This window comes from Stomoxys calcitrans, chromosome 1, assembly GCF_963082655.1.
Source record: "Stomoxys calcitrans chromosome 1, idStoCalc2.1, whole genome shotgun sequence".
Classification (NCBI taxonomy): Eukaryota; Metazoa; Arthropoda; class Insecta; order Diptera; family Muscidae; genus Stomoxys; species Stomoxys calcitrans.
The window spans coordinates 208,238,494-208,266,347 of NC_081552.1; the positions used below are offsets into that span (position 1 = coordinate 208,238,494).

General features: G+C 39.8%; 1 protein-coding gene across 4 annotated transcripts in view; it reads right to left on the minus strand.

Moving 5' to 3' along the window:
• Positions 1 to 1,909: 1,909 nt before the first annotated feature.
• The window catches only part of LOC106088214 (pneumococcal serine-rich repeat protein), a 118,600-nt gene continuing 92,655 nt past the window's right edge, over positions 1,910 to 27,854 (minus strand). For 3 of the 4 annotated variants that reach the window (XM_059361428.1, XM_059361426.1, XM_013253624.2), the window contains exons 4-7: positions 26,145 to 26,598; positions 4,131 to 4,219; positions 3,264 to 4,056; positions 1,910 to 3,195 (exon numbers count right to left, since the gene is read on the minus strand). In XM_059361428.1, the coding sequence (XP_059217411.1) occupies positions 1,954 to 3,195; positions 3,264 to 4,056; positions 4,131 to 4,219 (2,124 nt within the window). In that variant the 5' untranslated portion in view covers positions 26,145 to 26,598 and the 3' untranslated portion in view covers positions 1,910 to 1,953. Of the gene's footprint in view, positions 3,196 to 3,263; positions 4,073 to 4,130; positions 4,220 to 26,144; positions 26,599 to 27,854 lie in introns of those variants that run through there. The other variant, XM_013253625.2, reaches the window with a different exon arrangement.

Here is a 27,854-nt window from a genome sequence, read left to right on the forward strand (position 1 = left end):
GACTTCCAACAACTGTGCCAAGTACGGTCCAAATCGGTCTATAACCTGATGTAGCTCCCATATAAACCGATCTCCTGATATGACTTCTTGAGCCCTTACAAGCCACAATTTTTGTCCCATTTGGCTGAAATTTTGCATGTAGCGCTGTGTTATGACTTTCAACAACTGTGCCAAGTACGGTCCAAATCGGTCTATAACCTGATGTAGCTCCCATATAAACCGATCTCCTGATATGACTTCTTGAGCCCTTACAAGCCACAATTTTTGTCCCATTTGGCTGAAATTTTGCATGTAGCGCTGTGTTATGACTTTCAACAACTGTGCCAAGTACGGTCCAAATCGGTCTATAACCTGATGTAGCTCCCATATAAACCGATCTCCTGATATGACTTCTTGAGCCCTTACAAGCCACAATTTTTGTTTGATTTGGGTGAAATTTTGCACGTAGTATTTTTGTATGACTTTCAACAGCTGTTCCAAGTACGGTCCAAATCGGTCTAAAACTTGATATAGCTCCCATATAAACCGATCTCCCGATATGGCTTCTTGAGCCCTTACAAGCCACAATTTTTGTCCCATTTGGCTGAAATTTTGCATGTAGCGCTGTGTTATGACTTCCAACAACTGTGCCAAGTACGGTCCAAATCGGTCTATAACCTGATATAGCTCCCATTTAAACCGATTTCCCGATATGACTTCTTGAGCCCCTGGAAACCGCAATTTTTGTCCGATTTGGCTGGCCGATTTTGCATGTAGCGCTGTGTTATGACTTCCAACAACTGTGCCAAGTACCGTCCAAATCAGTCTATAACCTAATATAGCTCCCTTGTAAACCGTTCTCTTGATCATCCTTGTTCGGTTCCTAGAAGCTTTAATCTTTGCTGGTGGGTTCCCAAGATTCGGCCCGGCCAAATTTGGCACGCTTTTACTCATTTAAACTTCATGGCATAGAATTGTCATTCTTAATATTGTTGGTTTTTAAATTCTATCACTCTAACAAAACACCCTATATATAATTATTGTTATATATTTGTAATTAATTATTTTGGGATTTTCTATCAAAGTGTGTTGGACATTGAATCAGCAGCAGCAGTTATAATTTTTTCTCTCCTCTATCGTGTCTACCTTTGAAAGGGGGGCAATATTTTCCCTTTTTTTTTTTTTTTTTTTTTTTTTGGTAAGGGGGGTTGGATGGGGTGTTTATTGAGAGTGATTAATTATCATTTGCTAGTTATTTATTTTTTACTGGGGGTTTCAATTTGTATACTAATTCTGGAATTTCCGAGAAGATATATCTTGCCTTCGGAGGGAAATAGGCAGAGAAACCGTATCGGATGAATACAATTTGGATGGCGCATAGGGTTTGCCCCTGTTCCCTGGTGGAATGTTCATGGGCAAAATTGGCATTTGCATAGGGTTTTTCAACGAATTAAGGGGGCACCCTTTATATATTTTTTTTTTTTTCAAATTTTAGCCTACATGACTTGTGGCTGGAGCATGGTTATTAGCAATTCGAATCACCAAATGGATGGATTATCAAACCGCAAAGGCTACTGCCAAATGGAAAATATGAGACAAGACTCAGAGAAAAATTAAAGAATTTATGGGGATTTTTGAAGCACCATTCAATAAACAAAAAGTCAAATTGGAAAGAAGTGTATTCCACCTTGTTGGGCACCCTGTATTTGAGACAGGAGACAGCAACTAACTATGCAGTTATCCCTTTGGTCTTTTTTTTTGGGCATAAACCGCTTAAAGGCCTACTCCCTGATTGCTGGGTGCATTTGTATTGTGTAGACCTTGTACTGCATACACATACATACATACATATATCAATGTTTCTTGTGGTTGTTGTTGTTGTTGTTGTTTGTTGTCATAACTATTGGGTGTAAGAATGGTGTTTTTTGTTTTTTTTTGTTTTTTTTTTTTTAATTTGAGGCTAACAAAAAGCTTCTACGATGATGGACCTGAGTTGGAGGCATCCATGTGATTGCATTGCCTGCAATTGGGATGTTGACAATTACATGATGCTGCAGCTCCTGCTGCTGCTGCTGCGGCTGATGATGAGGATAAACTGTGCATGCTGCTGCTACTATTGTTGCGTGTTATGTTTCCCGATTGGCATTCCATTTGGAGAAAGTCCTCTTTGGGACTGGTATTGCTGGCTGCATTGTTGGAGGAAGATGAGTGGTTGGTGGCACTTAGTGTGGGACTACAAGAACTACTTTTGATGGTCTGCAATGTGCTGGAAACCGAGGCGGCATCTCCCACCAAACACTCCAGCAACAATTGCTGCTGTTGCTTTTGCTGCTGCTGCTGCTGTTGCTGGTGATGGTGGTGCAGATATGTGGCATTTATGGGCACCGTTACGGACAAAGGAGGTGTTGGTATCCTCTCCAAGGCATTTGTCTGAGGGAATGTTATCGTCGTGGTCGAAGGATGTGATACTCCAATGGTGGTTAGTAATTGAGTGCTGGGCACCAGACCAATGGAAATATTATTAACACCAGCTGCTGAGCCATGCTGCAGGCTGGGGCCATAATCGCAGGGTGTGGTCTTCAAGGTGGCTGCCGTCGAAATGGCCAATGTGGGCGGCAAGGTTTGCATGGCCAGTGCAGCGGCCGCCGCCGCCGGTGCTGAGGCCTGAGAATTCAATGATATTGTGGACGAAGTGCTACTTCCCAACAAGCCGGAGCATGAGGATGATGGTAATTGCGATGACGAAGATGACGATGACGATGATGATGATGACGATGACAATAGGAGGGCAGCATTCGAGGATACTGTTGAGGCAGACGAATTAAGACTTGTATACAGCATAGATCCTGTGGTAGAGGGAAACGCTGAGGAGGCAGCACACGTAGAAGAAGACGACAGCGATGACGATGATGCATGGGCCACATTATTTGGAGATTTCGGTGAACTTTTGCGATAAAAGAATTTCGTTATCACATTTGGCTTGGATTTGCTGCCGCCTCCAGCACTGCTGCTGGCACTGCTACTCGCACTACTAGCCAAACTTGCTGAGCTGCTGGAATAGCTTAGAGGCAACGATTGGGATGAGGTCAAGGAATGCAAACCTGAGTTCGAGCTGTGCGCTGATGAGGAATAAAAGTTGTGCGACGAACGATCTGGAACATCTTTAACCGTTTTATTGGGTGGTGGTTTTATATAGGACCGTGTTAGCTCCGAGTGCTAAAAATACAACAAACCCCAATTAATCATAGCTGGAATAAAAAAACGAAAAACTATCTTGGACTTACCTGATAGCTGGATCTCAGCTGCACTGGCCTTTGATCTGTGGGTATCCATTCGCTATCCGGCAAAGGAACATGATGTGGACAACATAAAGTCTTTTGTTGCTGCAATTGATGCTGATAGTGCTGATGATGATCATGGCTATGGGAACTCAGTGAACACTGTGAAGCGGACGAAGAGCCACCTGTAATACTATGACAACAGCCCGAAGAATTGCTGCTGCCATCACCACTGCTGCCTGCGCCGCTGCAGCACATGTTGAATTTCAAGGCTCCACTGCTGATGGTGTTGGCAGTTGGGAGTGCACCTTTGGTAATGCCACCACTATTGCTGCCATCTGTATTGTTGGTCATTGAGGCTGGTTGGTTGTTGTTATAGGTAATGGTGCCGCTGCCGCTGTTGTTGTTAAAATTGCTAGGATTGTTATTGCTAATACTTGGACTTCCGCCGGCTGCTATTTTATTGGGTGATGGATCTGTAATCGTTAGGCTATGGGATGTTGTTGCTACAGTTGGAGATGACGAACTATGTTTCTTGACAAGGACATGTGATTGATGTTGTTGTTGCTGCTGCTGCTGCTGATGATGATGATGATGTTGTTGTTGTTGTTGTTGATATTGTAGGTGGGTTTGGTCCCTTTTGTTGTGATGCGCTGCTGTATGTAGGTGATGAATATTGCTGCCACTACTACTGCTGCTGCTGCTGCTACTAGTGTTGCTGCCTCGAACTGCTGACTCACTACGCACAGCCAAGAGATCTCGAGCAGCATCTATGTGCATTCTACAAATAAATTGACCCCTGAAAATGCCAAACGCTATGATTAGGGATATTTTTTTGGTGGTGATTTAAGGAGAAAATTACCATGCACTTACCTATCGTCAGGTGGAGTATTCAATGTGGTGCGGGCTGGAACGCCAAGCCGCTCCATTCCCGCACAGCCGGCCGTCTGTACCGATAGCATCTGTAATCAGAAAAAAATTGGATTTTTTTCAAAAGTTATCAAACAATCTTCAGAAAAGTCGAAAATGTGTTAGGTTCGGCTAGGCCGAATGGGCTAAAGTCTGTTTACGGGGAAATCGAAAAAATCGAATTCGTTGCATATCTCCCTAAAATGACCCCAAGAACACGAATGTGAAGTACGGTTTTGGGCTCTGGCCTTTCCCCTCATTAAGCGAAATGAGGCGGATTAATCGCAATATGGTACTCAAATTTGGAGTAAAATACGAATATAAAACAAGTAAAAGCGTGCTAAGTTCTGTCGGACCGAATCTTATATACCCTACACCATGGATCGCATTTGTCGAGCTTTTTGAGCGGTATCCTCTTACTAGGCAAACAAGGAATAATGGACCAGAACTGTTATGCTTTTAGAGCTATCTCAAGTTATAGTCCGATTAGGTCCATAAATGAGTTGAAGAAGTCATTTGGTAATATTTCAGTCCATTCGGATAGAATTTCGCCTTATGGCGGCTTAAGAAGCATAATCGGGAGATCGGCTTATATGGGATTTGTAACAGGCTATAAACCGATTCAGACCATATTGGACACATATGTTGATGGAGCCGCTGTACAAAATTTCAGCCAAATCGGATAAGAATTGCGCCCTCTAGAGGCTCAAGAAGTCAAGATCCCAGATCGGTTTATATGGCCGCTATATCAGGTTGTGTACCGATTTGAATCATACTTCGCACAGTTGTTGGAAGTCATTACAAAACATTTTGTGCAAAATTTCAGCCAAATCGGATAGGAATTGCGCCCTCTAGAGGCTTAAGAAGTCAGGATCCAAAATCGGTTTATATGGCAGTTATATCTGGTTGTGTACCGATTTGAATCATACTTCGCACAGTTGTAGGAAGTCATTACAAAACACTTCATGCTCAATTTCAGCCAAATCGGATAGGAATTGCGCCCTCTAGAGACTCTAGAGGCTCAAGAAGTCAAGATCCCAGATCGGTTTATATGGCAGCTATATCAGGTTGTGTACCGATTTGAACCATACTTCGAACAGTTGTTGGAAGTCATAACAAAACACGTCATGCAAAATTTCAGCCAAATCAGGTAAGAAATGCGCCCTCTAGAGGCTCAAGAAGTCAAGATCCCAGATCGGTTTATATGGCAGCTATATCAGGTTAAGAAGTGATTTGAACCATACTTCGCACAGTTGTAGGAAGTCATTACAAAACATTTTATGCTAAATTTCAGCCAAATCGGACAGGAATTGCGCCCTCTATAGGCTTAAGAAGTCAAGATCCAAGATCGGTTTATATGGCAGCTATATAAGGCTGTGTACCGATTTGAACCATACTTCGAACAGATGTTGGAAGTCATTACCAAACATTTTATGTTAAATTTCAGCCAAATCGGATGGGAATTGCGCCCTCTAGAGGCTCAAAAAGTCAGGATCCAAGATCGGTTTATATGGCAGCTATATCAGGTTATGGAGCGCAATTTTTATCCTATTTGGCTGAAATTTCGCATGACTTATAGCATGACATATAGCTGCCATATAAACGGATTAGGGATCTTGACTTCTTGAGCCTACAGAGGGCGTAATTATTATCCGATTTAGCTGTACAACGGCTTCTCCCATGACCTTCAACGTAACTGTCAAATATGGTCCAAATCGGTCTATAGCCTGATACAGCTCCCATATGAACCGATCTCTCTATTTGACTTCTTGAGTCCCTAAAGGGCGAAATTCTTTCCCGAATGGGCTGAAATTTTACACAATGACTTCTACTATGATCTTCAACATTCAATTCAACTATGGTGCGAATCGGACAATAACTTGATATAGCTCCAATATTATAGCAATTCTTTTCTTTTGTCCCTTGTTTGCCTAAAAAGAGAGAGAGAGAGAGATCGGGAAAATGACTCGACATATGTGATCTATGGTGGAGGGTATATAAGACTCGGCCCGGCCGAACTTAGCAAGCTTTTACTTGTTAACAGATCATTAAGTCACTAATCATGTATTTCCTAATTGTACCTACATGCCAAATTTCAGACCTCAAGCTCCATCTGATCAGTTGGGATTGTAAATGGGCCAAATCGGTCCATGTTTTGATATAGCTGCCATGTAAACCGATCTTGGGTCTTGACTTCTTGAGCCTCTAGAGGGCGCAATTCTCGTCCGATTTGATTGAAATTTTGCACCTGGTGTTTTGGTATCACTTCCAACAACTGTGCCAGGTATGGATCAAATCAGTTCATAAACTGGTATAGCTGCCATATAAACCGATCTTGGGTCTTGACTTCTTGAGCCTCTAGAGGACGCAATTCTCGTCCGATTTGATTGAAATTTTGCACCTGGTGTTTTGGTATCACTTGCAACAACTGTGCCAAGTATGGATCAAATCAGTTCATTACCTGGTATAGCTGCCATATAAACCGATCTGGGGTCTTGACTTCTTGAGCCTCTAGAGGGCGCAATTCTCGTCCGATTTGACTGAAATTTTGCACCTGGTGTTTTGGTATCACTTGCAACAACTGTGCCAAGTATGGATCAAATCAGTTCATAACCTGGTATAGCGCCATCGAAACCGATCTTGGATCTTGACTTCTGGAGCCGCTGGAGGACGCAATTCTCATCCGATTTGGCTGACATTTTGATTTCCAGCAACTATGCGGTCCATAACCTGATATAGCTCTCACATTAACCGTTTGCCCGATTTAACTCCTTAAGCCTCTAGAGGGCGCAATTATTATCCGATTTGGCATAATCTTTTTCTCCTTAAAGGTCAAAGACTTACGCTCTCTCTTGATTTTCCTTATTCAATAGGAATTTGGTATTTTTATTTTTAAGCACAATGCACCACAAGATGTCCATAAATTTTAGCATAAACATATCATTTATTTAAAACAAAAGCCAAAATGCATACCCCAAGCACTGAGAAACCCACAAATGACAAATAAAAAGATTTTCTATTTTGTGATATTCCCAGCACATGCTCGCAGTTTGCATGCAGCGATAAACGTTTCTCGTTGCATTCTTAGCAATGAATTGCCTTCACTACTTGGAGCATCGCTGCTGTTTATTCACTTCTTTGGGTGAAATTTGAATGTTTTTCTCTGGTGTTTTGGTTTTCGGTTTGCGCGGGCCACAAAAGTATGCTAGAAATCGAACAGACACATTGGAACGTAAAATATAAATCTGTCGAGACGTTAAGTCTGACAAGAGTCTAAAGTGAATTGTGTTGTGCACGGCGACCAACACAATTTTGCATTTTATTTTATTTGTTGTTTTTGTTTTGTTTTGTTTGTTTGTTTTTTTTTCGCCTTTACACATGGCCAGACAGGCGATTTTGTTGCTAGCATAAGATATTTTTAGGACAAAAATCTCGTGCGAATTGTTATTGACGATAGCGAAAAATAGAAAATTATATGGCGGCGAGCCAAAGAAAATGAATGCGCCCCAAACCTATCCAAATGTACCAAATCAAAAAGGCGCAAAGAGCCAAACGGCTACAATGTTGGTTACCCGAAAACCTAAAGAGGTATCGGCGCTGAAAATGTCAATGGGAATGGATGGACGACAATGATGCAAGAATTATGCTATGACCTTTCCTTCATTAACATACTTTGAAGGAAACGAGCAATAGTTTCAATTAAAAACAAGTAAAAGCGTGCTAAGTTCGGCCGGGCCGAATCTTATATACCCTCCACCATGAATCGCATTTGTCGAGCTCTCTTCCCGGTATCTCTTTTTTTGGGGCAAACAAAGCAAACATGTCACAACATCAAGTTCTTGTTAATTACGGACCATAATTGAATTGAATATTGGAGACCATAGTAGAGTCATTGTGTAAAATTTCAGCCAAATCGAGTGAGAATTACGCCCTTTAGGGGCTGAAGAAGTAAAAAAAGGAGATCGGTTTATTAGGCTTAAAACCGATTCAGACCATATTCGATACGTACGTTAAAGGTCATGGGAGAAACCGTTGAACAAAATTTCACCCAAATCGGTTAATAATTGCGCCCTCTAGTGTCTCAAGAAGTCAAGATCCCAGATCGATTTATAAGGCAGCTATATCAGGTTATACACCGATTTGAACCATACTTAGCACAGTTGTTGAAAGTCATAACAAAACACCTCATGCAAAATTTCAGCCAAATCGGATAATAATTGCGCCCTCTTGAGGCTGAAGAAGTCAAGACCCCAGAGCGGATTATATGGCAGCTATATCAGGTTACAGACCAATTTGAACCATTCTTAGCACAGTTGTTGGAAGTCATAACAAAACACCTCATGCAAAATTTCAGCTATATTGGATAATTATTGCGCCCTCTTGAGGCTCAAGAAGTCAAGACCCCAGATCGGTTTATATGGCAGCTATATCAGGTTACAGACCAATTTGAACCATTCTTAGCACAGTTGTTGAAAGTCTTAACAAAACACCTCTAGCAAAATTTCAGCTTAATTGGATAATAATTGCGCCCTCTTAAGGCTCAAGAAGTCAAGACCCCAGATCGGTTTATATGACAGCTATATCAGGTTATAAACCGATTTGAACCATACTTAGCACAGTTGTTGAAAGTCATAACAAAACACCTCATGCAAAATTTCAGCTAAATTGGATAATAATTGCGCCCTCTTGAGGCTGAAGAAGTCAAGACCCCAGAGCGGTTTATATGGCAGCTTTATCAGGTTATAAACCGATTTGAACCATACTTAGCACAGTTGTTGAAAGTCATAACAAAACACCTCATGCAAAATTTCAGCCAAATCGGATAATAATTGCGCCCTCTAGTGGCTGAAGAAGTCAAGACCCCAGATCGGTTTATATGGCAGCTATATCAGGTTATGAACCGATTTGAACCATATTTGGCACAGTTGTTGGAAGTCGGAACAAAACACCTCTAGCAAAATTTCAGCTAAATTGGATATTAATTGCGCCCTCTAGTGGCTCAAATAGTCAAGATCCCAGATCGGTTTATATGGCAGCTATATCAAAAAATGGGCCGATATCGCCCATTTACAATCTCAACCAACCTACACTTATAAGAAGTATTTGCGCAAAATTTCAAGCGGATAGGTTTACTCTTTCGGAAGATAGCTCGTTTTCGACAGACAGACGGACGGACATGGCTAGATCGACTTAGAATATCATGACGATCAAGAATATATACACTTTATGGGGTCTTAGACGAATATTTCGAGAAGTTACAAACAGAATAACGATATTAGTAGACCCCCATCCCATGGTGGAGGGTATTTCCAATTTTCCAATTTTTGCCCATGAACGTTCCGCCAAGGAACAGGGGCAAACTTCTTACATACCAATGAGTGCAGTCCGATTCAAGTCTAAGCTCAATGATAAGAGGTCTCCTTTTTATAGCCGAGTCCGAACGGCATGCCGCAGTACGACAACTCTATGGAGAAAAGTTTTACATGGCATAGTACCTCACAAATGTTGCCAGAATTAGAGGGGGGTCTCGCCAGGATTCGAACCCAGGCGTTCAGCGTCATAGGCGGACATGCTAACCTCTGTGCTACGGTGGGAGGGTATAAAAATGCAATACTTGTGGGCGGGAAGTACTCTGTTATGAATGCAAGTTTTCATTTTGTGTCTTTAGATTTCTAGCTGCCCAAATATCTTTGATGGTTTGCTATAAGTTTGAAATTTAATTGCCTGTGTTGCTGCCTATGGGAAACGCAAGGGAATGTAATGCAACAAATTTCAATATTGACAATATCATTAATCTGAAGATGTGACACAAATACATTGACATTTTTTTTGGGGAACAAACAAAAGCTAAGTTTTAAATAAATAAGAAGATGGGGGTATATATACATAATGAATTTAGTAGGAAAAAACAAGTAGTAAGGCGTATAGTTAGTCCTTAAAAAATCCTTGATCAGTAGTAGAAGATCAAGGATTGCTTACGACAACATCTTTAAGTGGATTACATTGCATTCAATATGAACTCACTAAGGTTAAACTTGACAAGGTTCTTCAGATCAAAAGACCTTATGAAAAAATCCACTCAATTAGAATAAGGATTAGATTCGAAAGAGAGCTTTTTTAGGTTGCATCTGTATAAATTCGACTTATGCTTGGTGTGTTTGCCACCATAGGGATATGTTTGATTGCAAGGATATTCTTAACAATTTTCCAATGATTATTTAAATAAATTCTTATTTTCTCATTTACCAATTATCTTTCTATGAAAAACAAAAAACTGGTGGTATGTCGTGTCAAAACGTGTATACTAATAAGTTTTTCATAGAAAAATTTTATTCAGACTCTTCAAAAGTTATTAAATTGTTGTGCCTTGATGTTCAACATTTTTCCCACGTTGCACGGTGAAATGAGGAATACTAAATTAATGCAAAAGGACTCGCTATCCTTTTTTGCTAAGAACATATACAAGTGCACAAACATTCGCAGACAGTTGAATAATACTCGAAATTACTATATATACAACATAATGAACATACAAAAGTTGAGATGTTAATATACATACCCGCATACACCCTGCAAACATTTTTGATTAACAAACAATCTTTTTCGAATCTTCTAGATGAGGATTATGATTGCGAACACAATCGTTTAAGAGTCGTAAACGATTCTCCAGTCGTGAGGAGTTGCGTTGGAAAGACGACTCTTCTGAAAAAGTGTTTCGCAAAACTTCCATATAAGTTGCTAACGAGTAAGTCAGAAGAGTCTTGGAAGATCTTAGAATTGCGCAACAATCATGTGCAACAGTAACAGATATTCATCTATTAGCATCTTTCGTGGTCCGCCTAGCGGCCCCTGTTTTTGATAACCCCTTTTTAGTGTAGGACTTTCAAAAACCTAGGTAGTCACTTGATTTATAAGATTATGAAGTTGTGTAACAATTGCGTATAAAAGTTTAGAAATCTGACCCCTTCTGTAAAGAAAATACCAGATAGTACCAAGCCTAAGAATACATCTGAAAAATCATTAAGTCGCCCAATATATATTGGCAAGATCTAAATGAATCCCAATTATGAGGGATTTTGAACAAAAATCTTTTGGTTACCCAAAATTTTAAGGTGTAGATGTATCCCAATTTTGAGAGCTTAAGATCACTCTGTAAAGAAAGTTGTTTTCGTACAAAACAAATCTTTCCGCCCAATATTTACTGTTGAGCTGTAACCGAATATTAAATTTGAGTACTTTAGCTCAATTCGTATAGAATGTACAATTTTGTACGTTTTAGTACCTTTATGTACGATTTTGTACAATCTTCTGGTCATCCAAAATGTATAGTCAAGGTGTACTTGTATCCCAATTTTGAAAGCTTTAGCTTACTCCATTAAGAAAGTGCCTTATGTACGTTTGAGTACCTAAACATACGAATAAAAAATATCTTCTAGTTGCCCAATATATTCTTTATAGGTACCAATTACAGCACAAGTAGTACATTTTCTTCCACATGCCTTTTTTTGTCAAGACTGGGAAAATATTTGTCAAATTGCTTTTTTATCAGCCGTCGTGCGCTGTAGACGAAGATAATGTATTTCGTACTATTTTGCACTATTTGGTACAAAATGTACGAATTCTGAGTAGATCCTTTACTCACCCATTATTTATTTCATACCTGTACCTACATGCCAAATATCGGACCTCTAGCTCCAGCTGTAAAGAAAGTACAAAATGGTACCAAATTTAGTACCAAAATGCACGAATTGTAAAAAGCTTTTAGTCACCCATTATATTTTTTCCTAGCTGTACCTGCATTCCAAATTTTAGACCTCTAGCTCCATCTGTAAAGAAAGTACCAAATGGTACCAATTTTGGTACCAAAATTTACGAATTTGGAATGGGACACTTAGTCACTTATCATATATTTCTTAGTTGTACCTACATGCCAAATTTCAGGCCTCTAGCTCCATCTATGAAGAAACTACCAAATAGTACCGAATTTAGTACCAAAATGTACGAATTGTAAAAAGCTCTTAGTCACTCATTTAATTTTTCCTAGTTGTTCTTGAATGCTAAATTTCAGACTCTAATTCCATCTATGAAGAAAGTACAAAATGGCACCAATTTTGGAACCAAAATGATCATTGAGCCACCTTTCATATATTTCTTAGTTTTACCTACATGCCAAATATATGACCTCTAGCTCCATCTGAACAGAAAGTACAAAATGGTACCAATTTTGGTACCAAAATGTGCGAATGGTGAATAGATCATTAAGCCACCTTTCATATATTTCTTAGTTGTACCTACATGCCAAATATCAGACCTCTAGCTCCATCTGAACAGAAAGTACAAAATAGTACCAATTTTGGTACCAAAAGGTACAAAATGTAAGAAAATCATAGTCACTCATCATATTTTTCTTAGTTATTCTTGCATGCCAAATTTTAAACCTCAAGCTCCATCCATCTGTAAAGAAAGTACCTAATGGTACCAATTTTGGTACCAAAATTTACGAATTTTGAATGGGTCATTTAGTCACCTCTCATATATTTCTTAGTTGTACCTACGTGCCAAATTTCAGACCTCAAGATCCATCTATGAAGAAAGTAACAAATAGTACCAATTTTTGTACCAAAATATGCGAATGGTGAATAGATCATTAAGCCACCTATCATATGTTTTTAGTTGTACCTACATGCCAAATATCAGACCTCTAACTCCATCTATGAAGAAAGTACCAAACTTTACCAATTTTGGTACCAAAAAAGTACGAAATGTAAAAAGATCATAGTCACTCATCATATTTTTCCTAGTTGTTCTTGTATACCAAATTTTAGACCTCTAGCTCCATCCGTAAAAAGAGTACAAAGGTACCAATTTTGGTACCAAAGTAAGAAAATATACGAATTTTGAACAGATCATTTAGTCACCTATCACATATTTTCAGTTGTACCTACGTGCCAAATTTCAGACCTCAAGCTTCATCTATGAAGAAAGTAACAAATAGTACCAATTTTGGTACCAAAATATGCGAATGGTGAATAGATCATTAACCCACCTATTATATATTTCTTAGTTGTACCTACATGCCAAAATTCAGACCTCTAGCTCCATCTTAACAGAAAGTACAAGATAGTACCAATTTTGGTACCAAAGGGTACGAAATGTAAAAAGATAATAGGCACCCATCAAATTTTTTTCTTAATTGTTCTTGCATGCCAAATTTCAAACCTCAAGCTCCATCCATCTGTAAAGAAAGTACCTAATGGTACCAATTTTGGTACCAAAATTTACGAATTTTGAATAGGTCATTTAGTCACCTCTCATATTTTTTTTAGTTTACCTACGTGCCAAATTTCAAACATCAAGCTCCATCTATGAAGAAAGTAACAAATAGTACCAATTTTGGTACCAAAATATGCGAATGGTGAATAGATCATTAAGCCACCTATTATATGTTTTTTAATTGTACCTACATGGCAAAATTCAGACCTCTAACTCCATCTATGAAGAAAGTACAAAATTGTACAAATTTTGGTACCAAAAGGTACGAAATGTAAAAAGATCATAGTCACTCATCATATTTTTCCTAGTTGTTCTTGCATGCCAAATTTTAGACCTCTAGCTCCATCCGTAAAAAGAGTACCAAAGGTACCAATTTTGGTACCAAAGTACAAAAATCTACGAATTTTGAATAGATCTTTTAGTCACCTATCACATATTTCCTAGTTGTACCTACGTGCCAAATTTCAGACCTCTAGTTTCATCTGTTAAGAAAGTACCAAATGGTACCAATTGCGGTACTAAACATACGTTTTCTCCCGTTACCAGTATTTTTTTTTCCAATTTTTCTTTTCACCCTCATGCCTTTGCACCAGATGTCTTTTAAGTCGAATTTCAAAATTCTACCTCTATCCATCCGCCCTGTACAAAGTTCACCCATTTCGTGCCTTTTAAGTACCTAACTCTACAAATTTCCAAAAACTCTTATAGTCAGACAATTATGGTTGCCAAAGTGTACCTGAGTTCCAAATTTCACTCTTTCATTTGAGCCCAAGAACACAAGCCCTTTCTGTTCGCGTCGGGCAAATATGAACCCATTTTGTATTTGTTGGTACTTTTTAGTACCTAAACGTATGAATGTATGCCATCATCGCACACATTTGCCGTGGCGTCAATCAGCCCAGGCCATGTGATAGGACAGTCCTCGTGGCACTGGACCTATCGAAGGCATTCGACAAGGTCAGTCAAGCCAAACTATTTGAGGACATCGCCAACACGTCCCTCCAGCCAGGCCTGAAATGCTGGTTCGCGAATTATCTGTATGGTCGCTATTCATTTGTGGAATTTCGGGATAAGATGTCAAAGCACCGTAGATTGAAACAGGGAGTTCCCCAAGGTGGGGTGATACCTATCCTATCCTCCATTCCAACCCCTCCAGATGGCATACAGGTCGTATCGTATGCGTAGGAATATCACCAATTCCACCCTAATTCCGAGTCAGTCCGCACACGCAATGGATTGCCCAATGTTATCTCAGAAGAGAGTTTCGCGACTCATACGGAAGAACAATTGAATAAAAATCATTCAGAAGATTGTTCTATTCATCGCGGGGACGAAGGCTCTTCCGAAATTGTAGAAAAATGTTTGTAGGGTGTGCTCATCTATGCATACATATGCATCATACACCTATGTGTTGTATAATTACATAACATTTACCAACGCTGCAAATCAACGTAGACAACCACATCATTTAGAATATATACCAAGAAAAACAAGTTCACAGACAAACCAATACATGCACATCAAGTTGTGTGCTAGGCTACTATGAAAGTTTTAGAAGCAACTTTCGCAATGCTTTATTTTGCCTAATGAGTAATCTTTGTTTTTTAACCCTCAAGGTTTCAATCCATGTTAACAGATAAGTAAAAGTGGAAACTTCTTTTATGGCACAATTTAAGTGGGAAGATAGAGAAGTGGTTGCGACAAAGGAACATATGATCTAAATGAGGCTAATCAATCAATTTTATATGGACCAAATAGTATGGTAGTTGACGGAATCAGTTTTCGTAATCTCGAAGCATATTAAGCCGAGTATACATATAACTTAAACGAACGGCTCGAGATACCAACATGGATTTGGGTGTGCTCTTTTGGCAACAAAGGTTCAAATCTGAAGGAAAGCTTTAGTTTAGGGATTTCCACGCAAGCAGAAAGTCGGTAAAATGTGCTTGGAGAAGTAATAAGGAGAACACCAAAAGGGGAGAAAAGTTTATACAGCAAGAAGAAGAGAAATTTAAAAAAAGTGATCGGTAATTAGCTTAAAATTTTTATCAAAAACTAATTGAATTTGTATTGAAATAAAATTTCCACAAAATTAATTTATGCTAAATTTTTCTACAAAAATAAAATTTTTTCGAACATCTTTCTTTGCTCTTTCGAGCTAAGAATTATAAAAGTTGAGTAGGTTAGGTCGAAAAGAGGGTGCAGATATTAATCCGCCCCATGCCACTATGGACATACACCTAAGTCAGTAATCGGCTTGTTGTGCGCTCCTAAAAAAAAGTTGAGCAAGTGTGTGTTGTTATTTAAAACACTTTGACTGGCTAGTGTATCATGATTTTTGTTATGCCACGTAACTCCATCATCACCTTTGGCAAATTGGTTAAGCTGCCCTACATGCCCAACGACTATTGAGTACGGTGTGGAGCATGCTTTTGTTTTGAAACAGAGCTCAATAAGTACCCGATGTCTGGAAAATGGGCAGAGTAATCCCGCTACTTAAGCTTGGAAAGGACCCGAGTTGGGGGACGTCGTACAGACCGATATCCCTTCTCTCACCAATAGCAAAGACGCTTAAGGCATTACTCCTCCCAAACTTTGTTGGAGAATTTCCATTCGCCCAGCATCAACATGGATTTCGAAGACTGCATAGCACAAGAACTGCTTTGCAAGCCATCACCTCACACATTTGCCGTGGCTTCAATCAGCCCAGGCCATGTGATAGGACGGTCCGCGTGGCTCTGGACACCTGTCAGTCATGCCAAACTATTTGTGGAGATCGCCAACACGTTCCTCCAGCCAGGCCTGAAACGTTGGGTCGCGAATTATCTGTGTGGTGGCTAGTCATTTTTGGAATTTAGGGATAAGAACACGAAGCACCATAGAGTGAAACAATGAATTCCCCAAGGTGGGGTGATATCTCCGCCACTGTTTTACCTCTACCTATCCTCCATTCAACCCCCTCCATATGGCAGAGATTGTATCATATGCGAACGATTGTACGATCATGGCATAAGGCTCCCCACCAATTTGATGACATCTGCGATAGGTTGAACATCTACCTCAACGAACCTCGCCTCATATTTTGCTGCAAGAAATCTGATGATATCTGCCATCAAATCTTCAGCCACTTAGTTCACAACAAATACGCGTGAGGTGAATACCGAGCTGACTGCGACGGTCGATGGAGAAATGATTCCGACCATTAAGTGTCCCAAATTACTTGGCGACACATTTGACAGCTCTTACACATTCTCCCCACATGCCACAGCAAGTCAAAAGTAGAAACAAGGTCCTCAAGTCACTTGCCGGCAGCACTTGGGGTGCAGACAAAGAAACCTTGTTGACCACGTATAAAGCAATTGGCCGTTCTGTGGTAAGTAAAGCAGCGCCAGTGTGGAAGTCAAATTGGGGGCTCGGTGCATATGGGGGCTATATCAGGTTATAGACTGATTTGGACCGTTTTTGGGATAGTCGTTGAAAGTTGTAACAGAACACAACATGCAAAATTTAGCAATATCGGACAAAAATTTCGGATTGTAGGGACTCAAGAGATCGCGTCAAGTCAAATCGCAAGATCGGTTTATATGGGAGCTATATCAGGTTACAGACCGATTTGGACCGTACTTTGCTCAGTTTTTGCAAGTCATATTAGAACACTATGTGGAAAATTTTAGCCAAATCGGATGAAAATTGAGGCTTCTAGGGGCTGAAGAAGTCAAAACGGGGGATCAGTTTACAGTTTACCTACATCAATAACAAATACCTGTGCAAAATTTCAAGCCACTAGCTTTACGCAATCAACCGCAATCGTGATTTCGACAGACGGAAGGACATGGCTAGATCGACTCAGAATGTCGAGACGTTCCAGAATAGATACACTTTATGAGGTCAAATATTTTGAGGTGTTACAAACGGAATGAGTAGATTAGTATAGCCCCATGCTATTGTGGTGGGCATAGAAAGAAGAAAAGGAAAAAGGAAGGTGAAAAATTATGATGACGAAATACGCTGCCCCGGTTCCGTGCCAGAGGGTATGCAGGAAGATGATGAGATATGAAAAATATTAGATAGTAGCTGGACAGGGCCAGCTCCGCTGCACCTTCTTTCACTCTCTAATATCTATTGCTTGAGCCCTTTACTCCCTTGGTCGGTAAATAAGGGTTGGACGGCTCTCAGTTGGTTTGCTCTGAATTTGTGTTTTACTTCCTTTCGTTTGAACCCTATATTGCCACGGTAGGTAAATATGTCCGATTGGGTAGTGTTTGGAGGGCGGCGTGGCCCGAAGGGTAGACAGGAAGACGATGAGATATGAAAAATATTAGATAATAGCTGGCCGGGCCCAGCTCCGCTGCGTCTTCGTTCACTCTCTTATATTTTTTGCTTGAGCCCTTTATACCCTTGGTTGATAAGTAATGGTTCGACGTCTCCCAAGTTCATTTGCCGTTTATAAAACATTCGCGTTCTACTTCCTTTCTTTAGAGCCCTATGTTGCCACGGTAGGTAAATATGTCTGGTTTGGTGGTGTTTGGAGGGTGGGGCAGATACTTGACTCTGAAAAAAGATAACTAGTCGTGCTCTACCTGCAAATACCTTTCATTTGAGGCCCATATTGTCATGGTAGGTAAATATGTCCGTTTTGGGTTTTTTGGAATGAGGCAGCCCCCGAAGCTGTTATCTCCAAAATAAGATACCATATTCGTTTTTGACTCTCAAATACCTTTCATTTGAGACCCATATTGCCATGATTGATCCAAATGTCCCGTTTGAGGGTGTTAGGATGGGGCGCTCCTCCAGGTACCCCACCCCATATTTGGACACGAAAATTTTGTTTTTAAGTTACTACAATATAAGAGAAAAATCAAAATTACGCTTGAATCGACCCAAGCATTTCCGAGATCTCATATTTGAAAATCGGATTAAGGGGGAGTGTCCGTACCTTCAGATATCAAAAAATGAAGTACCCTATTTTCAACACGGGTCCATCCTGCAACATTTGTAAAAATTTCACATCTACAAATTTGCAGATATCGGAGTAGAACCGCCTCACTAGGATGGAAAGCCTATATCCCTATCGCCCAGGCATGAGCAGCGCAGTTGCTTGATCGCCTCCTCCTCATACTCATCTAGATATGGTAATCATTTTGCGGCATCCCAGGCACGGCCATATGGTCTATCGCACAGTGTCCGATTATGACTCCTGTAATCGTACTCAGTGACAGGGCTGCAAAGTCTAGCCCTCGAGTCCGACCCTGGAACGAAGTCTATACTAGAGTCGGAGCATTAAGCCCAAGCGGTTAAGCGGTTCGGAGTCGAGGCTAGCAAGTCGTTTTTGGTGTCGGTGATGTCTTTATATCTAGCTGTCTTGATGATCGCACTATACGAGTTGTTGAAGATGGGTCTTCCGATGAAGACAAATTGACCGCAGGAGTTCCACAAGACCCTGTCCTTCTCCTTCTCTCTCTCTTTTTCTTATTTTCATAGGCGATATATTGAGTCAGACTTCGAATCCTCTCGCGGATGACAGCAATCTCTATCATTCCCATACATTCGACCATAGGCCGAGTCTTCATGAGATTGAAGACAAGAGGCTGATTATAGATGAGACACTTCGCCAGGACTTACTAGCTGTTTCCGAGTGGGGTCGAATGAACAGGGTAGATTTCAATGCATGCAAGACTCGGTGCTGATTGCTGTCTCACGAAACAATCATCAATATTTATCGATGATATGGCTATTGAGCGATCAGATGCTCTTGATGTTCTGGGTAGGAAAATACAATGTGATGTCCGTTGGTCAAAACATGTATTCGAAATGTCGAAAGAAGCATCCAAGTGCTAAGGTTTTTTTCAGCGGTGCAAGAAATACTTCCCTCTATCGGATCATCTCAATATCTATATTGCCTACATCAGGCCGAAAATGGAATATAACTCACATGTATGGGAAGGTGCTTGCAAGGCACCCTTGGAGCTACTCGACCGTGTCCATAGAAGAGCGATGGTGTTCATAGGGGACAGTATGGTATCCAACTCCACTTGTTCCACTTGAGCATCGTCGGAATGTGGGATGCGTGGCACTGTTCTACTGATACTTTCATGGTATGCGTGTTCCACTGATATACGTGTGCGTGTTCCACAAACGAGAATTCACACCCGTTTGTAATTGATTGCCCAGCTGACCGGACCATGCACTATAGAGATAATTCCTTTTTCGCCCGTACTGTTCGTATGTGGAATCGACTTCCGGATGATGTCTTCTCTATCAATTATGACATCCAGAAATTTAAGACAAATGTCAATAAACACTACTCCCCCTTTCCCCCCTCTCATATCTAATTTCCATTCGCCAACGCAATGCATTGCATATATAGGGGACTTCCCCTGCGTGTTGGTCATATAAAAAAAGCACGCTCAACTCCGAACTAAAATCCGAGTCTGGCTCCATATCCTGACTCCTACTTCTAATCTGGTCCAAAAACTAGACTCCGCAGCCCTGCTTAGTGATCCCTTATCAGGAGAAATTCCCTCGTTCAGTTCCGGCGAGGGAAAACTCAAATTAAAATTTTCTTTAAATAACATTCTGATCTAAAGAAAAGGTGTTGGCAAAATTTACTATAGAAAAAAATTTGGAAAAAATTTTCTAAAAGAAAAATTTTGAAAAAAGTGTGGTATACATTGCAAGCCTGCATTCATTAGCAATGTTTCAAGTGCGGAGAGGTATCGGGATAAAATGAGAGAGGAGAATCGAGATAGACAGAAGAAAAGACAGAATAAGTCCGAAAATGTTACCAAAATTACCAAAGGACGGCGAAAGTACAACAAGGCACCAGGAGCTGATGGTCTGCCAGCTTAACTATTTAAGAGCATAACTTAAGACCAGCTTACCCAATGACTGGAACCCTAGTACAGTATGTCCCAACAAGGAGAATAAGTCTCGCACACATAAAATAGAAAAACAAAACTCTACAAAACATTCAATGCCAAACGTGATTTTCGGCGCGATTACAGCTTGTCATGTAAGCTGCAGAGGATTATGCCAGATGCAGGTGTAAATGGGCCTGGTACGTTATTTAAAACATGCTGCTCGCCTGTGACGAAGACATTCATATTATGGGTCGATCATCGGAAGCAATCACGGCAGGCTCTGAAAGGATTCTAGAAGAATCCGTTAAAGTAGGACTAGCAGTAGTTGGAGATAAAACAAAGCTGATGGTATCAGCACGACTTGAGAACTTCAGCACCGCCATAAGCGAAACAATGACACCAACTTTATAATAAATCGAAGAATAATAGTGGCAACTAGATGCCATTTGAAGTGTTAAGTAGGCAGTTGCAAAAACAAAGCCCCATTTTGCCAAACACATCTATGAGAATATCGTAGTAAAACGGACTTAAAATGTCATTACACGAGATCAAGAGTACATACCATGCATTAAAATACACCCATATTCCAATATTGTAACCTCCATTGCTTGCCAAATCTAATGTTGGCATTGAGGAGGTTTCCTCCTATCAATTATATTTAAGATATAATACATCAAGCAAGACTCTTCTTACACCCCAACAACAAAAATTACCATTTACGCAGTGGCCTCCATTATCTCTTAAAGTATTCCATAGACATTCTACAACATAAATTTTATGGCGCATACAAAAAAAGTTTTCTCTCCTTTTTGCCAAGGCATGCAGACGTTTCTCCAACTCTCTATGTCTGCGACGCTGACATTGCGTAGGCTGTATAAGAATAATAATAACAATAAAAAAAAAACTAATAACACAAACATAGCATGTTACATAATCCAGAGAGAGAGGAGCCTAAAAGCAGACACAAGTATTTGAATGACTCGTATCTGTGTGTGTGTGAGGGTTTGTGTTTGTAGCAGTCACGCACAAGCATGTATACAATCATTCAAACTCACACATATACAGATTTGCACAGACATTTACTCTCTTGCAGCTCGCTCCAAAAAGTCAATAAAAGCAATTTAAGTGTCTGCTTTAGCTTCAAGGACTTTTGTTCCCTACACAGTGTGTGCTTTACCATACGCCCGCCCTCCGCCATTACCTTTAACGAAATTGCCAGACAGAGTAAAACATTTACACAACCAAACCAAAGACAGACACCGACAACTACCACCACCAGCAGGCATAATAACATTTCACTTCTCTACCTCGATAGGGAGTATGTGTTCGTCTGGAACCTCTTTCCCTAATGTGGCCAAAGTGGTAGATACAAAAATATATATTTTTTTTGCTATAACATTTGACACGTGTACTTTGGTTCCTTCTTCTGTCGACTGGAGACATTGCATCACCAGCATCTTGGTGGCTGCCTAAGCCGCCATTTATTATCTTGCGTCTGTTAGGTGCAAGAGTTTGTGTGTGTGTGTTGACATTTTTCATGAATGTTTTCATGGATTTTCTTACCTCTCCGCATCACATAGGCCCCTTTGGTATTTTATGTCTGTGAATATCTGAGTGGATTCGTCGTCTACTGCCGCTAATGCGCAAGCAGGCAAGGCAAACAAAAGGTCTCTGTGGACCCCACCGGCTAGCCGAGAGTTCTTGCATAATAGATTAACACTGAGATTCCATGAATTACGTATACATTTTTTGGAATTTAATGAAGTCTTACATGCCAAATGAATATCCTTATTTATGCCAAGTATAGAAATTATTCTACTTTTAGGCAATGACTAAAATATGATTAGCCTTATTTTATGCAATGAATTATTGACAGAAATTGGCAGCCTAAATATAGGCATTGGTTTACAAAGGCATAGTAGGGTGGCAACATTGCATACTTTTGGGGATTTGACAAAATTCATATTTTTAAAGCATAACCATAAGGCGTTTTTGGTTTTTAGACGTATATTAACGAACTTTAAGGCCAAAGGGGACTAGAATGAAATCGATTTAAGGGGCAGCTATATCAGATAATGAATCGATTAGAATTAAAACTAGAATTAATTTTCAAAGTCATAAAAAACCATTTGCAAAATTTCATTATATCGCATAATGATTGCGCCCTCTAGCAGTCAAATCGTGAGATCGGTTATAAGGCTGCTACATAAGGTTATGGAGCGATTTGGACCATATTTGTCAAGGTTTTTGAATATATCGCATAATGATTGCGCCCTCTACAAGTCAAATTGTGAGATCAGTTATAAGGCAGCTATATAAGGTTATGGAGCGATTTGGACCATATTTGTCAAGGTTGTCAACAAAAACCACTTGCCAAACATCAGCCAAATCGGATGTCAATTGCGTCCTCTAGGGGATTTATATGGCAGCTATATAAGGTTATGAATCTTATGGATGTTGAAAGTCATAAAGAAGTAAAAGGGTGCTAAGTTCGGATGGGCCGAATCCTCCACTATGGATCGCATTTGTCGAGTTCTTGGAATGACTTTTATATATATATATATATGAGCTATATCAAGTTTTTGACCGCTATGGATAGTTCATGTCATGGCTGTGAGAAGTCATAGAAAACAAGTAAAAGCGTGCTAAGTTCGGCCGGATCGAATTTTGGGGGCCCGAATCCACCATGGATTCTGCTAAAATATGGGACCCATATCTGGTTATAGACCGATTTAGACCGTACTTGGCACTGTTGTTGAGAGTCATAACAGAACACTATGTGCAAAATTTCAGACAAATCGGATGAAAATTGAGGCTTCCAGGGGCTCAAGAAGTCAAATCGGGATATCGGGATATGGGGGCTATATCAGGTTATAGACTGATTTACACTATATTTTTCACAGCTGTTAAAAGTCATAACAGAACACTACAGGCAAAATTTCAGCCAAATTGAATGAAAATTTAGACTTCCAGAGGCTCAAGAAGTCAAATCGGGAGATCGGTTTATGTGGGAGCTCTATCAAGTTCTAGACCGATAAAGGCCGTGCTTGGCACAGTTGTTGGGAGTCATAACAGAACACGACAGACAAAATTTCAGCCAAATCGAATGAAAACTTAGGCTTCCAGGGGCTCAAAAAGTCAAATCGGAAGATCGGATTATATGGGAGCTATATCAGGTTATAGACCAATTTACACTGTACTTGGGGCAGCTGTTGAAAGTCATAACAGAATACTACAGGCAAAATTTAAGCCAAATCGAATAAAAACTTAGGCTCCCAGGGGCTCAAGAAGTCAAATCGGAAGATCGGATTATATGGGCGCTATATCAAGACCGTGCTTGGCACAGTTGTTGAAAGTCATAACAGAACACTACAGGCAAAATTTAAGCAAAATCGGATGAAAATTGTGGCTTTCAGAAGTCAAATCGTGAGATCAGTTTATATGGGAGCAATATCAGGTTCTTCACCGATTTCGACGTCACTTGCCACAGTTGTTGGAAATCATAGCGAAACACTGTGTGCAAATTTTCAGCCAAATCAAATAAACATTGCGGCTTTCAGGGGCTCAAGAAGTCAAATTGGGAGATCGGTTTATATGGGAGCTATATCTAAATCTGAACCGATATGGCCCATTTCCAATGCTCAACGACCTACATCCATTCTAAGTATCTGTGCAAAATTTCAAGCGACTAGCCTTACGCGTTTGACAGCTATCGTGACTTCGACAGACGGACGGACATGTCTAGTTCGACTCAGAATGTCGAGAATATATAAACTTTATGGGGTCCTAGATTAATATTTTGAGGTGTTACCAATGGAATGGCTAGATAAGTACACCCCCATCCTATGGTCTTGGGATATACAATATACATTTCGAATATGGTTCAGATCGGACAATATCTTGATATAGCCTCCATGTAGACCGAGCTCCCATGTTAAGGGCCAAAGCCCATAGAACCCGAATTTATTACCCGATTCCGTGGGAATTTGGCACAGTTGGTTATTTTTAGATACTCAACATCCGTATCGAATTTGGTTAAAATCGGAAAAAGAATTCATATAGCCCCCATATAGACCGATCCCCCGGTTTAAGGTCAACGGTCTATTGAAGACGCATTTGTTACCATAATTTGCTGAAATTTGTGACCGTAAGCGTTGTTTGTCCCCTTGTCAACCGTGCGGGATATGGTTCAGATCGAATCATATTTGGCTGGCTGCCATACATACGGATCTACCGATCTGTATTTATTTCGCGATTTTGCTAAAATTTAGTATGGTGGGTGTTTTGCTATGATATCCAACAACTGTGCCAAGTATAGTTTAAATCGGTTCATAACCTGATATAGCTGCCATATAAACCGATCTTGGGTCTTGACTTCTTGAGCCTCTAGCGTGCGCAATTCTTATCCGATCAGAATGAAATTTTGCACGACGTGTTTTGCTATAATATCCAACAACTGTGCCAAGTATAATTTAAATCGGTCCATAAACTGATATAGCTGCCATATAAACCGATCTTGGGTCTTGATTTCTTGAGCCTCTAGCGTGCGCAATTCTTATCCGATCAGAATGAAATTTTGCACGACGTGTTTTGTTATGATATCCAACAACTGTGCCAAGTATGGTTCAAATCGGTCCATAACCTGATATAGCTGCCATATAAACCGATCTTGGGTCTTGACTTCTTGAGCCTCTAGAGTGCGCAATTCTTATCCGATTGAAATGAAATTTTGCACGACGTGTTTTGTTATTATATCCAACAATTGTGTCAAGTATGGTTCAAATCTGTTCATAACCTTATATAGCTGTCATATAAACCGATCTTGGGTCTTGACTTCTTGAGCCTCTAGAGGGCGCAATTCTTATCCAATTTGTTTGAATGGTACGTAGTATTTTGTTATGATATCCAACAACTGTGCTAAATATGGTTCAAATCGGTTCATAACCTGATATAGCTGTCATATAAACAGATCAGGGGACTTGACTTCTTGAGCTTCTAGAGGGCTCAATTTCTGTCCGATTTGGCTGTAATTTCGCAAAACGTTTTTTATTGTTACTTTTAACAACTATGTCAAATAAAGTAGAAGTCGGTTCATAACCTGATATAGCTGCCATATAAACCGATCTGGGATCTTGACATCTTGAGCCTCTAGAGTGCGCAATTCTTATCCGATTGAAATGAAATTTTGCACGACGTGTTTTGCTATAATACTGGTTTCTATTAGATGCCTACATATCTTTCCCGATTATTGTACTAATCGGATTATATTGGGTTGCCCAAAAAGTAATGGCGGATTTTTTAAAAGAAAGTAAATGCATTTTTAATAAAACTTAGAATGAACTTTAATCAAATATACTTTTTTACACTTTTTTTCTAAAGCAAGCTAAAAGTAACAGCTGATAACTGACAGAAGAAAGAATGCAATTACAGAGTCACAAGCTGTGAACAAATTTGTCAACGCCGACTATATGAAAAATCCGCAATTACTGTTTGGGCAACCGAATATATGGATATAGCTGCCACATACACCGATCACCTGATTTACCATCTTTCAGCCATAAATGGCTTATTTAGTACCCAATTTCGCTTATTTATCAACTTTCAGCCATAAATGGCCTATTAAGTACCCGATTTCGTTGAAATTTTATTTGGCCTAGAATACAGCTCGAACTTTGAGAAAAAATCGCACCATATTTCAATGTACCAGCCATGGGTTCACAAATGGTACATTTTCATGGGATTTTGTCGAAATATGGTAAATATGTATATCTGGGCAGGTGGGCAGTTAGGCCCCACCGCACTAAACGTGCTTTTATTTCTTTTAAATAACTCATGGCATACTTACGGATACAGAATGTTCCGGCTCTGTGTTTAAAATGTTGCAATGATTCTCTGGCTCTAGTGGACACTTTAAAGCCAGAGCACCAGTACGGTCTTGCAAAGGCGATCAATGCGAAGTTTTTCTTTTGTAATTTCGGCTATATCGCTTTTCACTTTACTGCTGTTTGCCCTTCTCAAAGGTTCTCGCACTCGTTATGGAAACCAGACCGTTTGATGTCGGCGTAAACACTGATTTTCTATGTGTTTTTTTTTTCGATTTTGCAAAAACGAAACGCCGGCAAAAACCGCAACTCAACCAGCTTTGGAAGTGAAGTGATTATAATCGCCAAAGTTTTCTCTTCGAACCGTTGGCTGTTTTGTTGTTTCTAGTTGTTGCTGCTGGTGCTGCTGTTGTGGTGGACGAACGACGTATTTGCTGTTGTTCAAACCACAGCTATAAATAACATGTGTTGGGTGTCCTAAAAAGATAATAATAAAAAAGGAAAAAAAATTAACATTCGCATTACGACAAAGTAATGAAATTAAACGCAAATAAAAGAAAAAAAAAACGCCAAAACAACAACAAACTAAATGACAAACATTTTTTTTTTTTGTATATAAGGGTGTAATGATGAGGTTATGACTTAATAGGGTGTTCTATTTATTTGACTTGATGTTCACACTGAACGAAAAATGTTTCCCAATGGTATTGATAGTAAAGTAAAGTACCATATGGTATTGTTTTGGTATTATTTTTCATATACGGTTTGAATGTTTCTTTCGATGCAGTTGTAGCAAGACTTTATAAAGAGGCTATGCATTATAAGAAGAAGAACATTCTGAATTCCTTAACGATAGCATTATGAATTTGAATTCTTCAACAAGCTACATAATCAATTTGAAATGGATATCTATCTGCTTTCAAGTGAATGGTTCACTGGGACGTATAATTGTTACAAATGCTCCAGTTCAAATAAAACTCATACGCCACAATGCCCATTACTGAGCTACACCTTTCTGACAAGGTTCGCATTTGTCTATCCTACACAATAGAATCGAAGTGTACTGACTTCGAGCCTATTGTGTATGTATAAAAGGCCCTTTAAAATATATGTATATCCTTGAATGTTATGTCTCTCTAAGTCGATCTAACCATGTCCTTCCATCCCCCACACGGTGGGAGAAAATCGAAAACAGTCGAAAGAAAAACAGTAACAAGTAAAAGTGTGCCGAATGTTGGACCGGGCCGAATCTTGGGAAACCGCCACCATGGATTCTGCTAAAAATTTATACAAAATGAATTTAGTTGAATGGCATTATTGTATTCTACATAAAAAACTGCCATCAAACCAGCAAGGATTAAAACTTCTAGGAACCGAACAAGGATGATCGAGAGACCGGCTTATATGGGAGCTATATCAGGTTATAGACTAATTTGGACCGTACTTGGCACAATTGTTGAAAGTCATAGCAAAGCACTACCGTCTCAATTTCTGCCAAATCGGAGAAATTGCTTGTAAGGGCTCAAGAAGTCAAATCGGGAGATCGGTTTATATGGGAGCTATATCAAGTTATAGACCGATTTGAATCGTACTTGGCACAGCTGTTGGAAGTCATAACGGAACACCGCATGCAAAATGTCAACCAAATCGGACAGAAATTGCAGCTTGTAAGGGCTCAAGAAGTAAAATCGGGAGATCGGTTTATATGGGAGCTATATCAAGTTATAGACCGA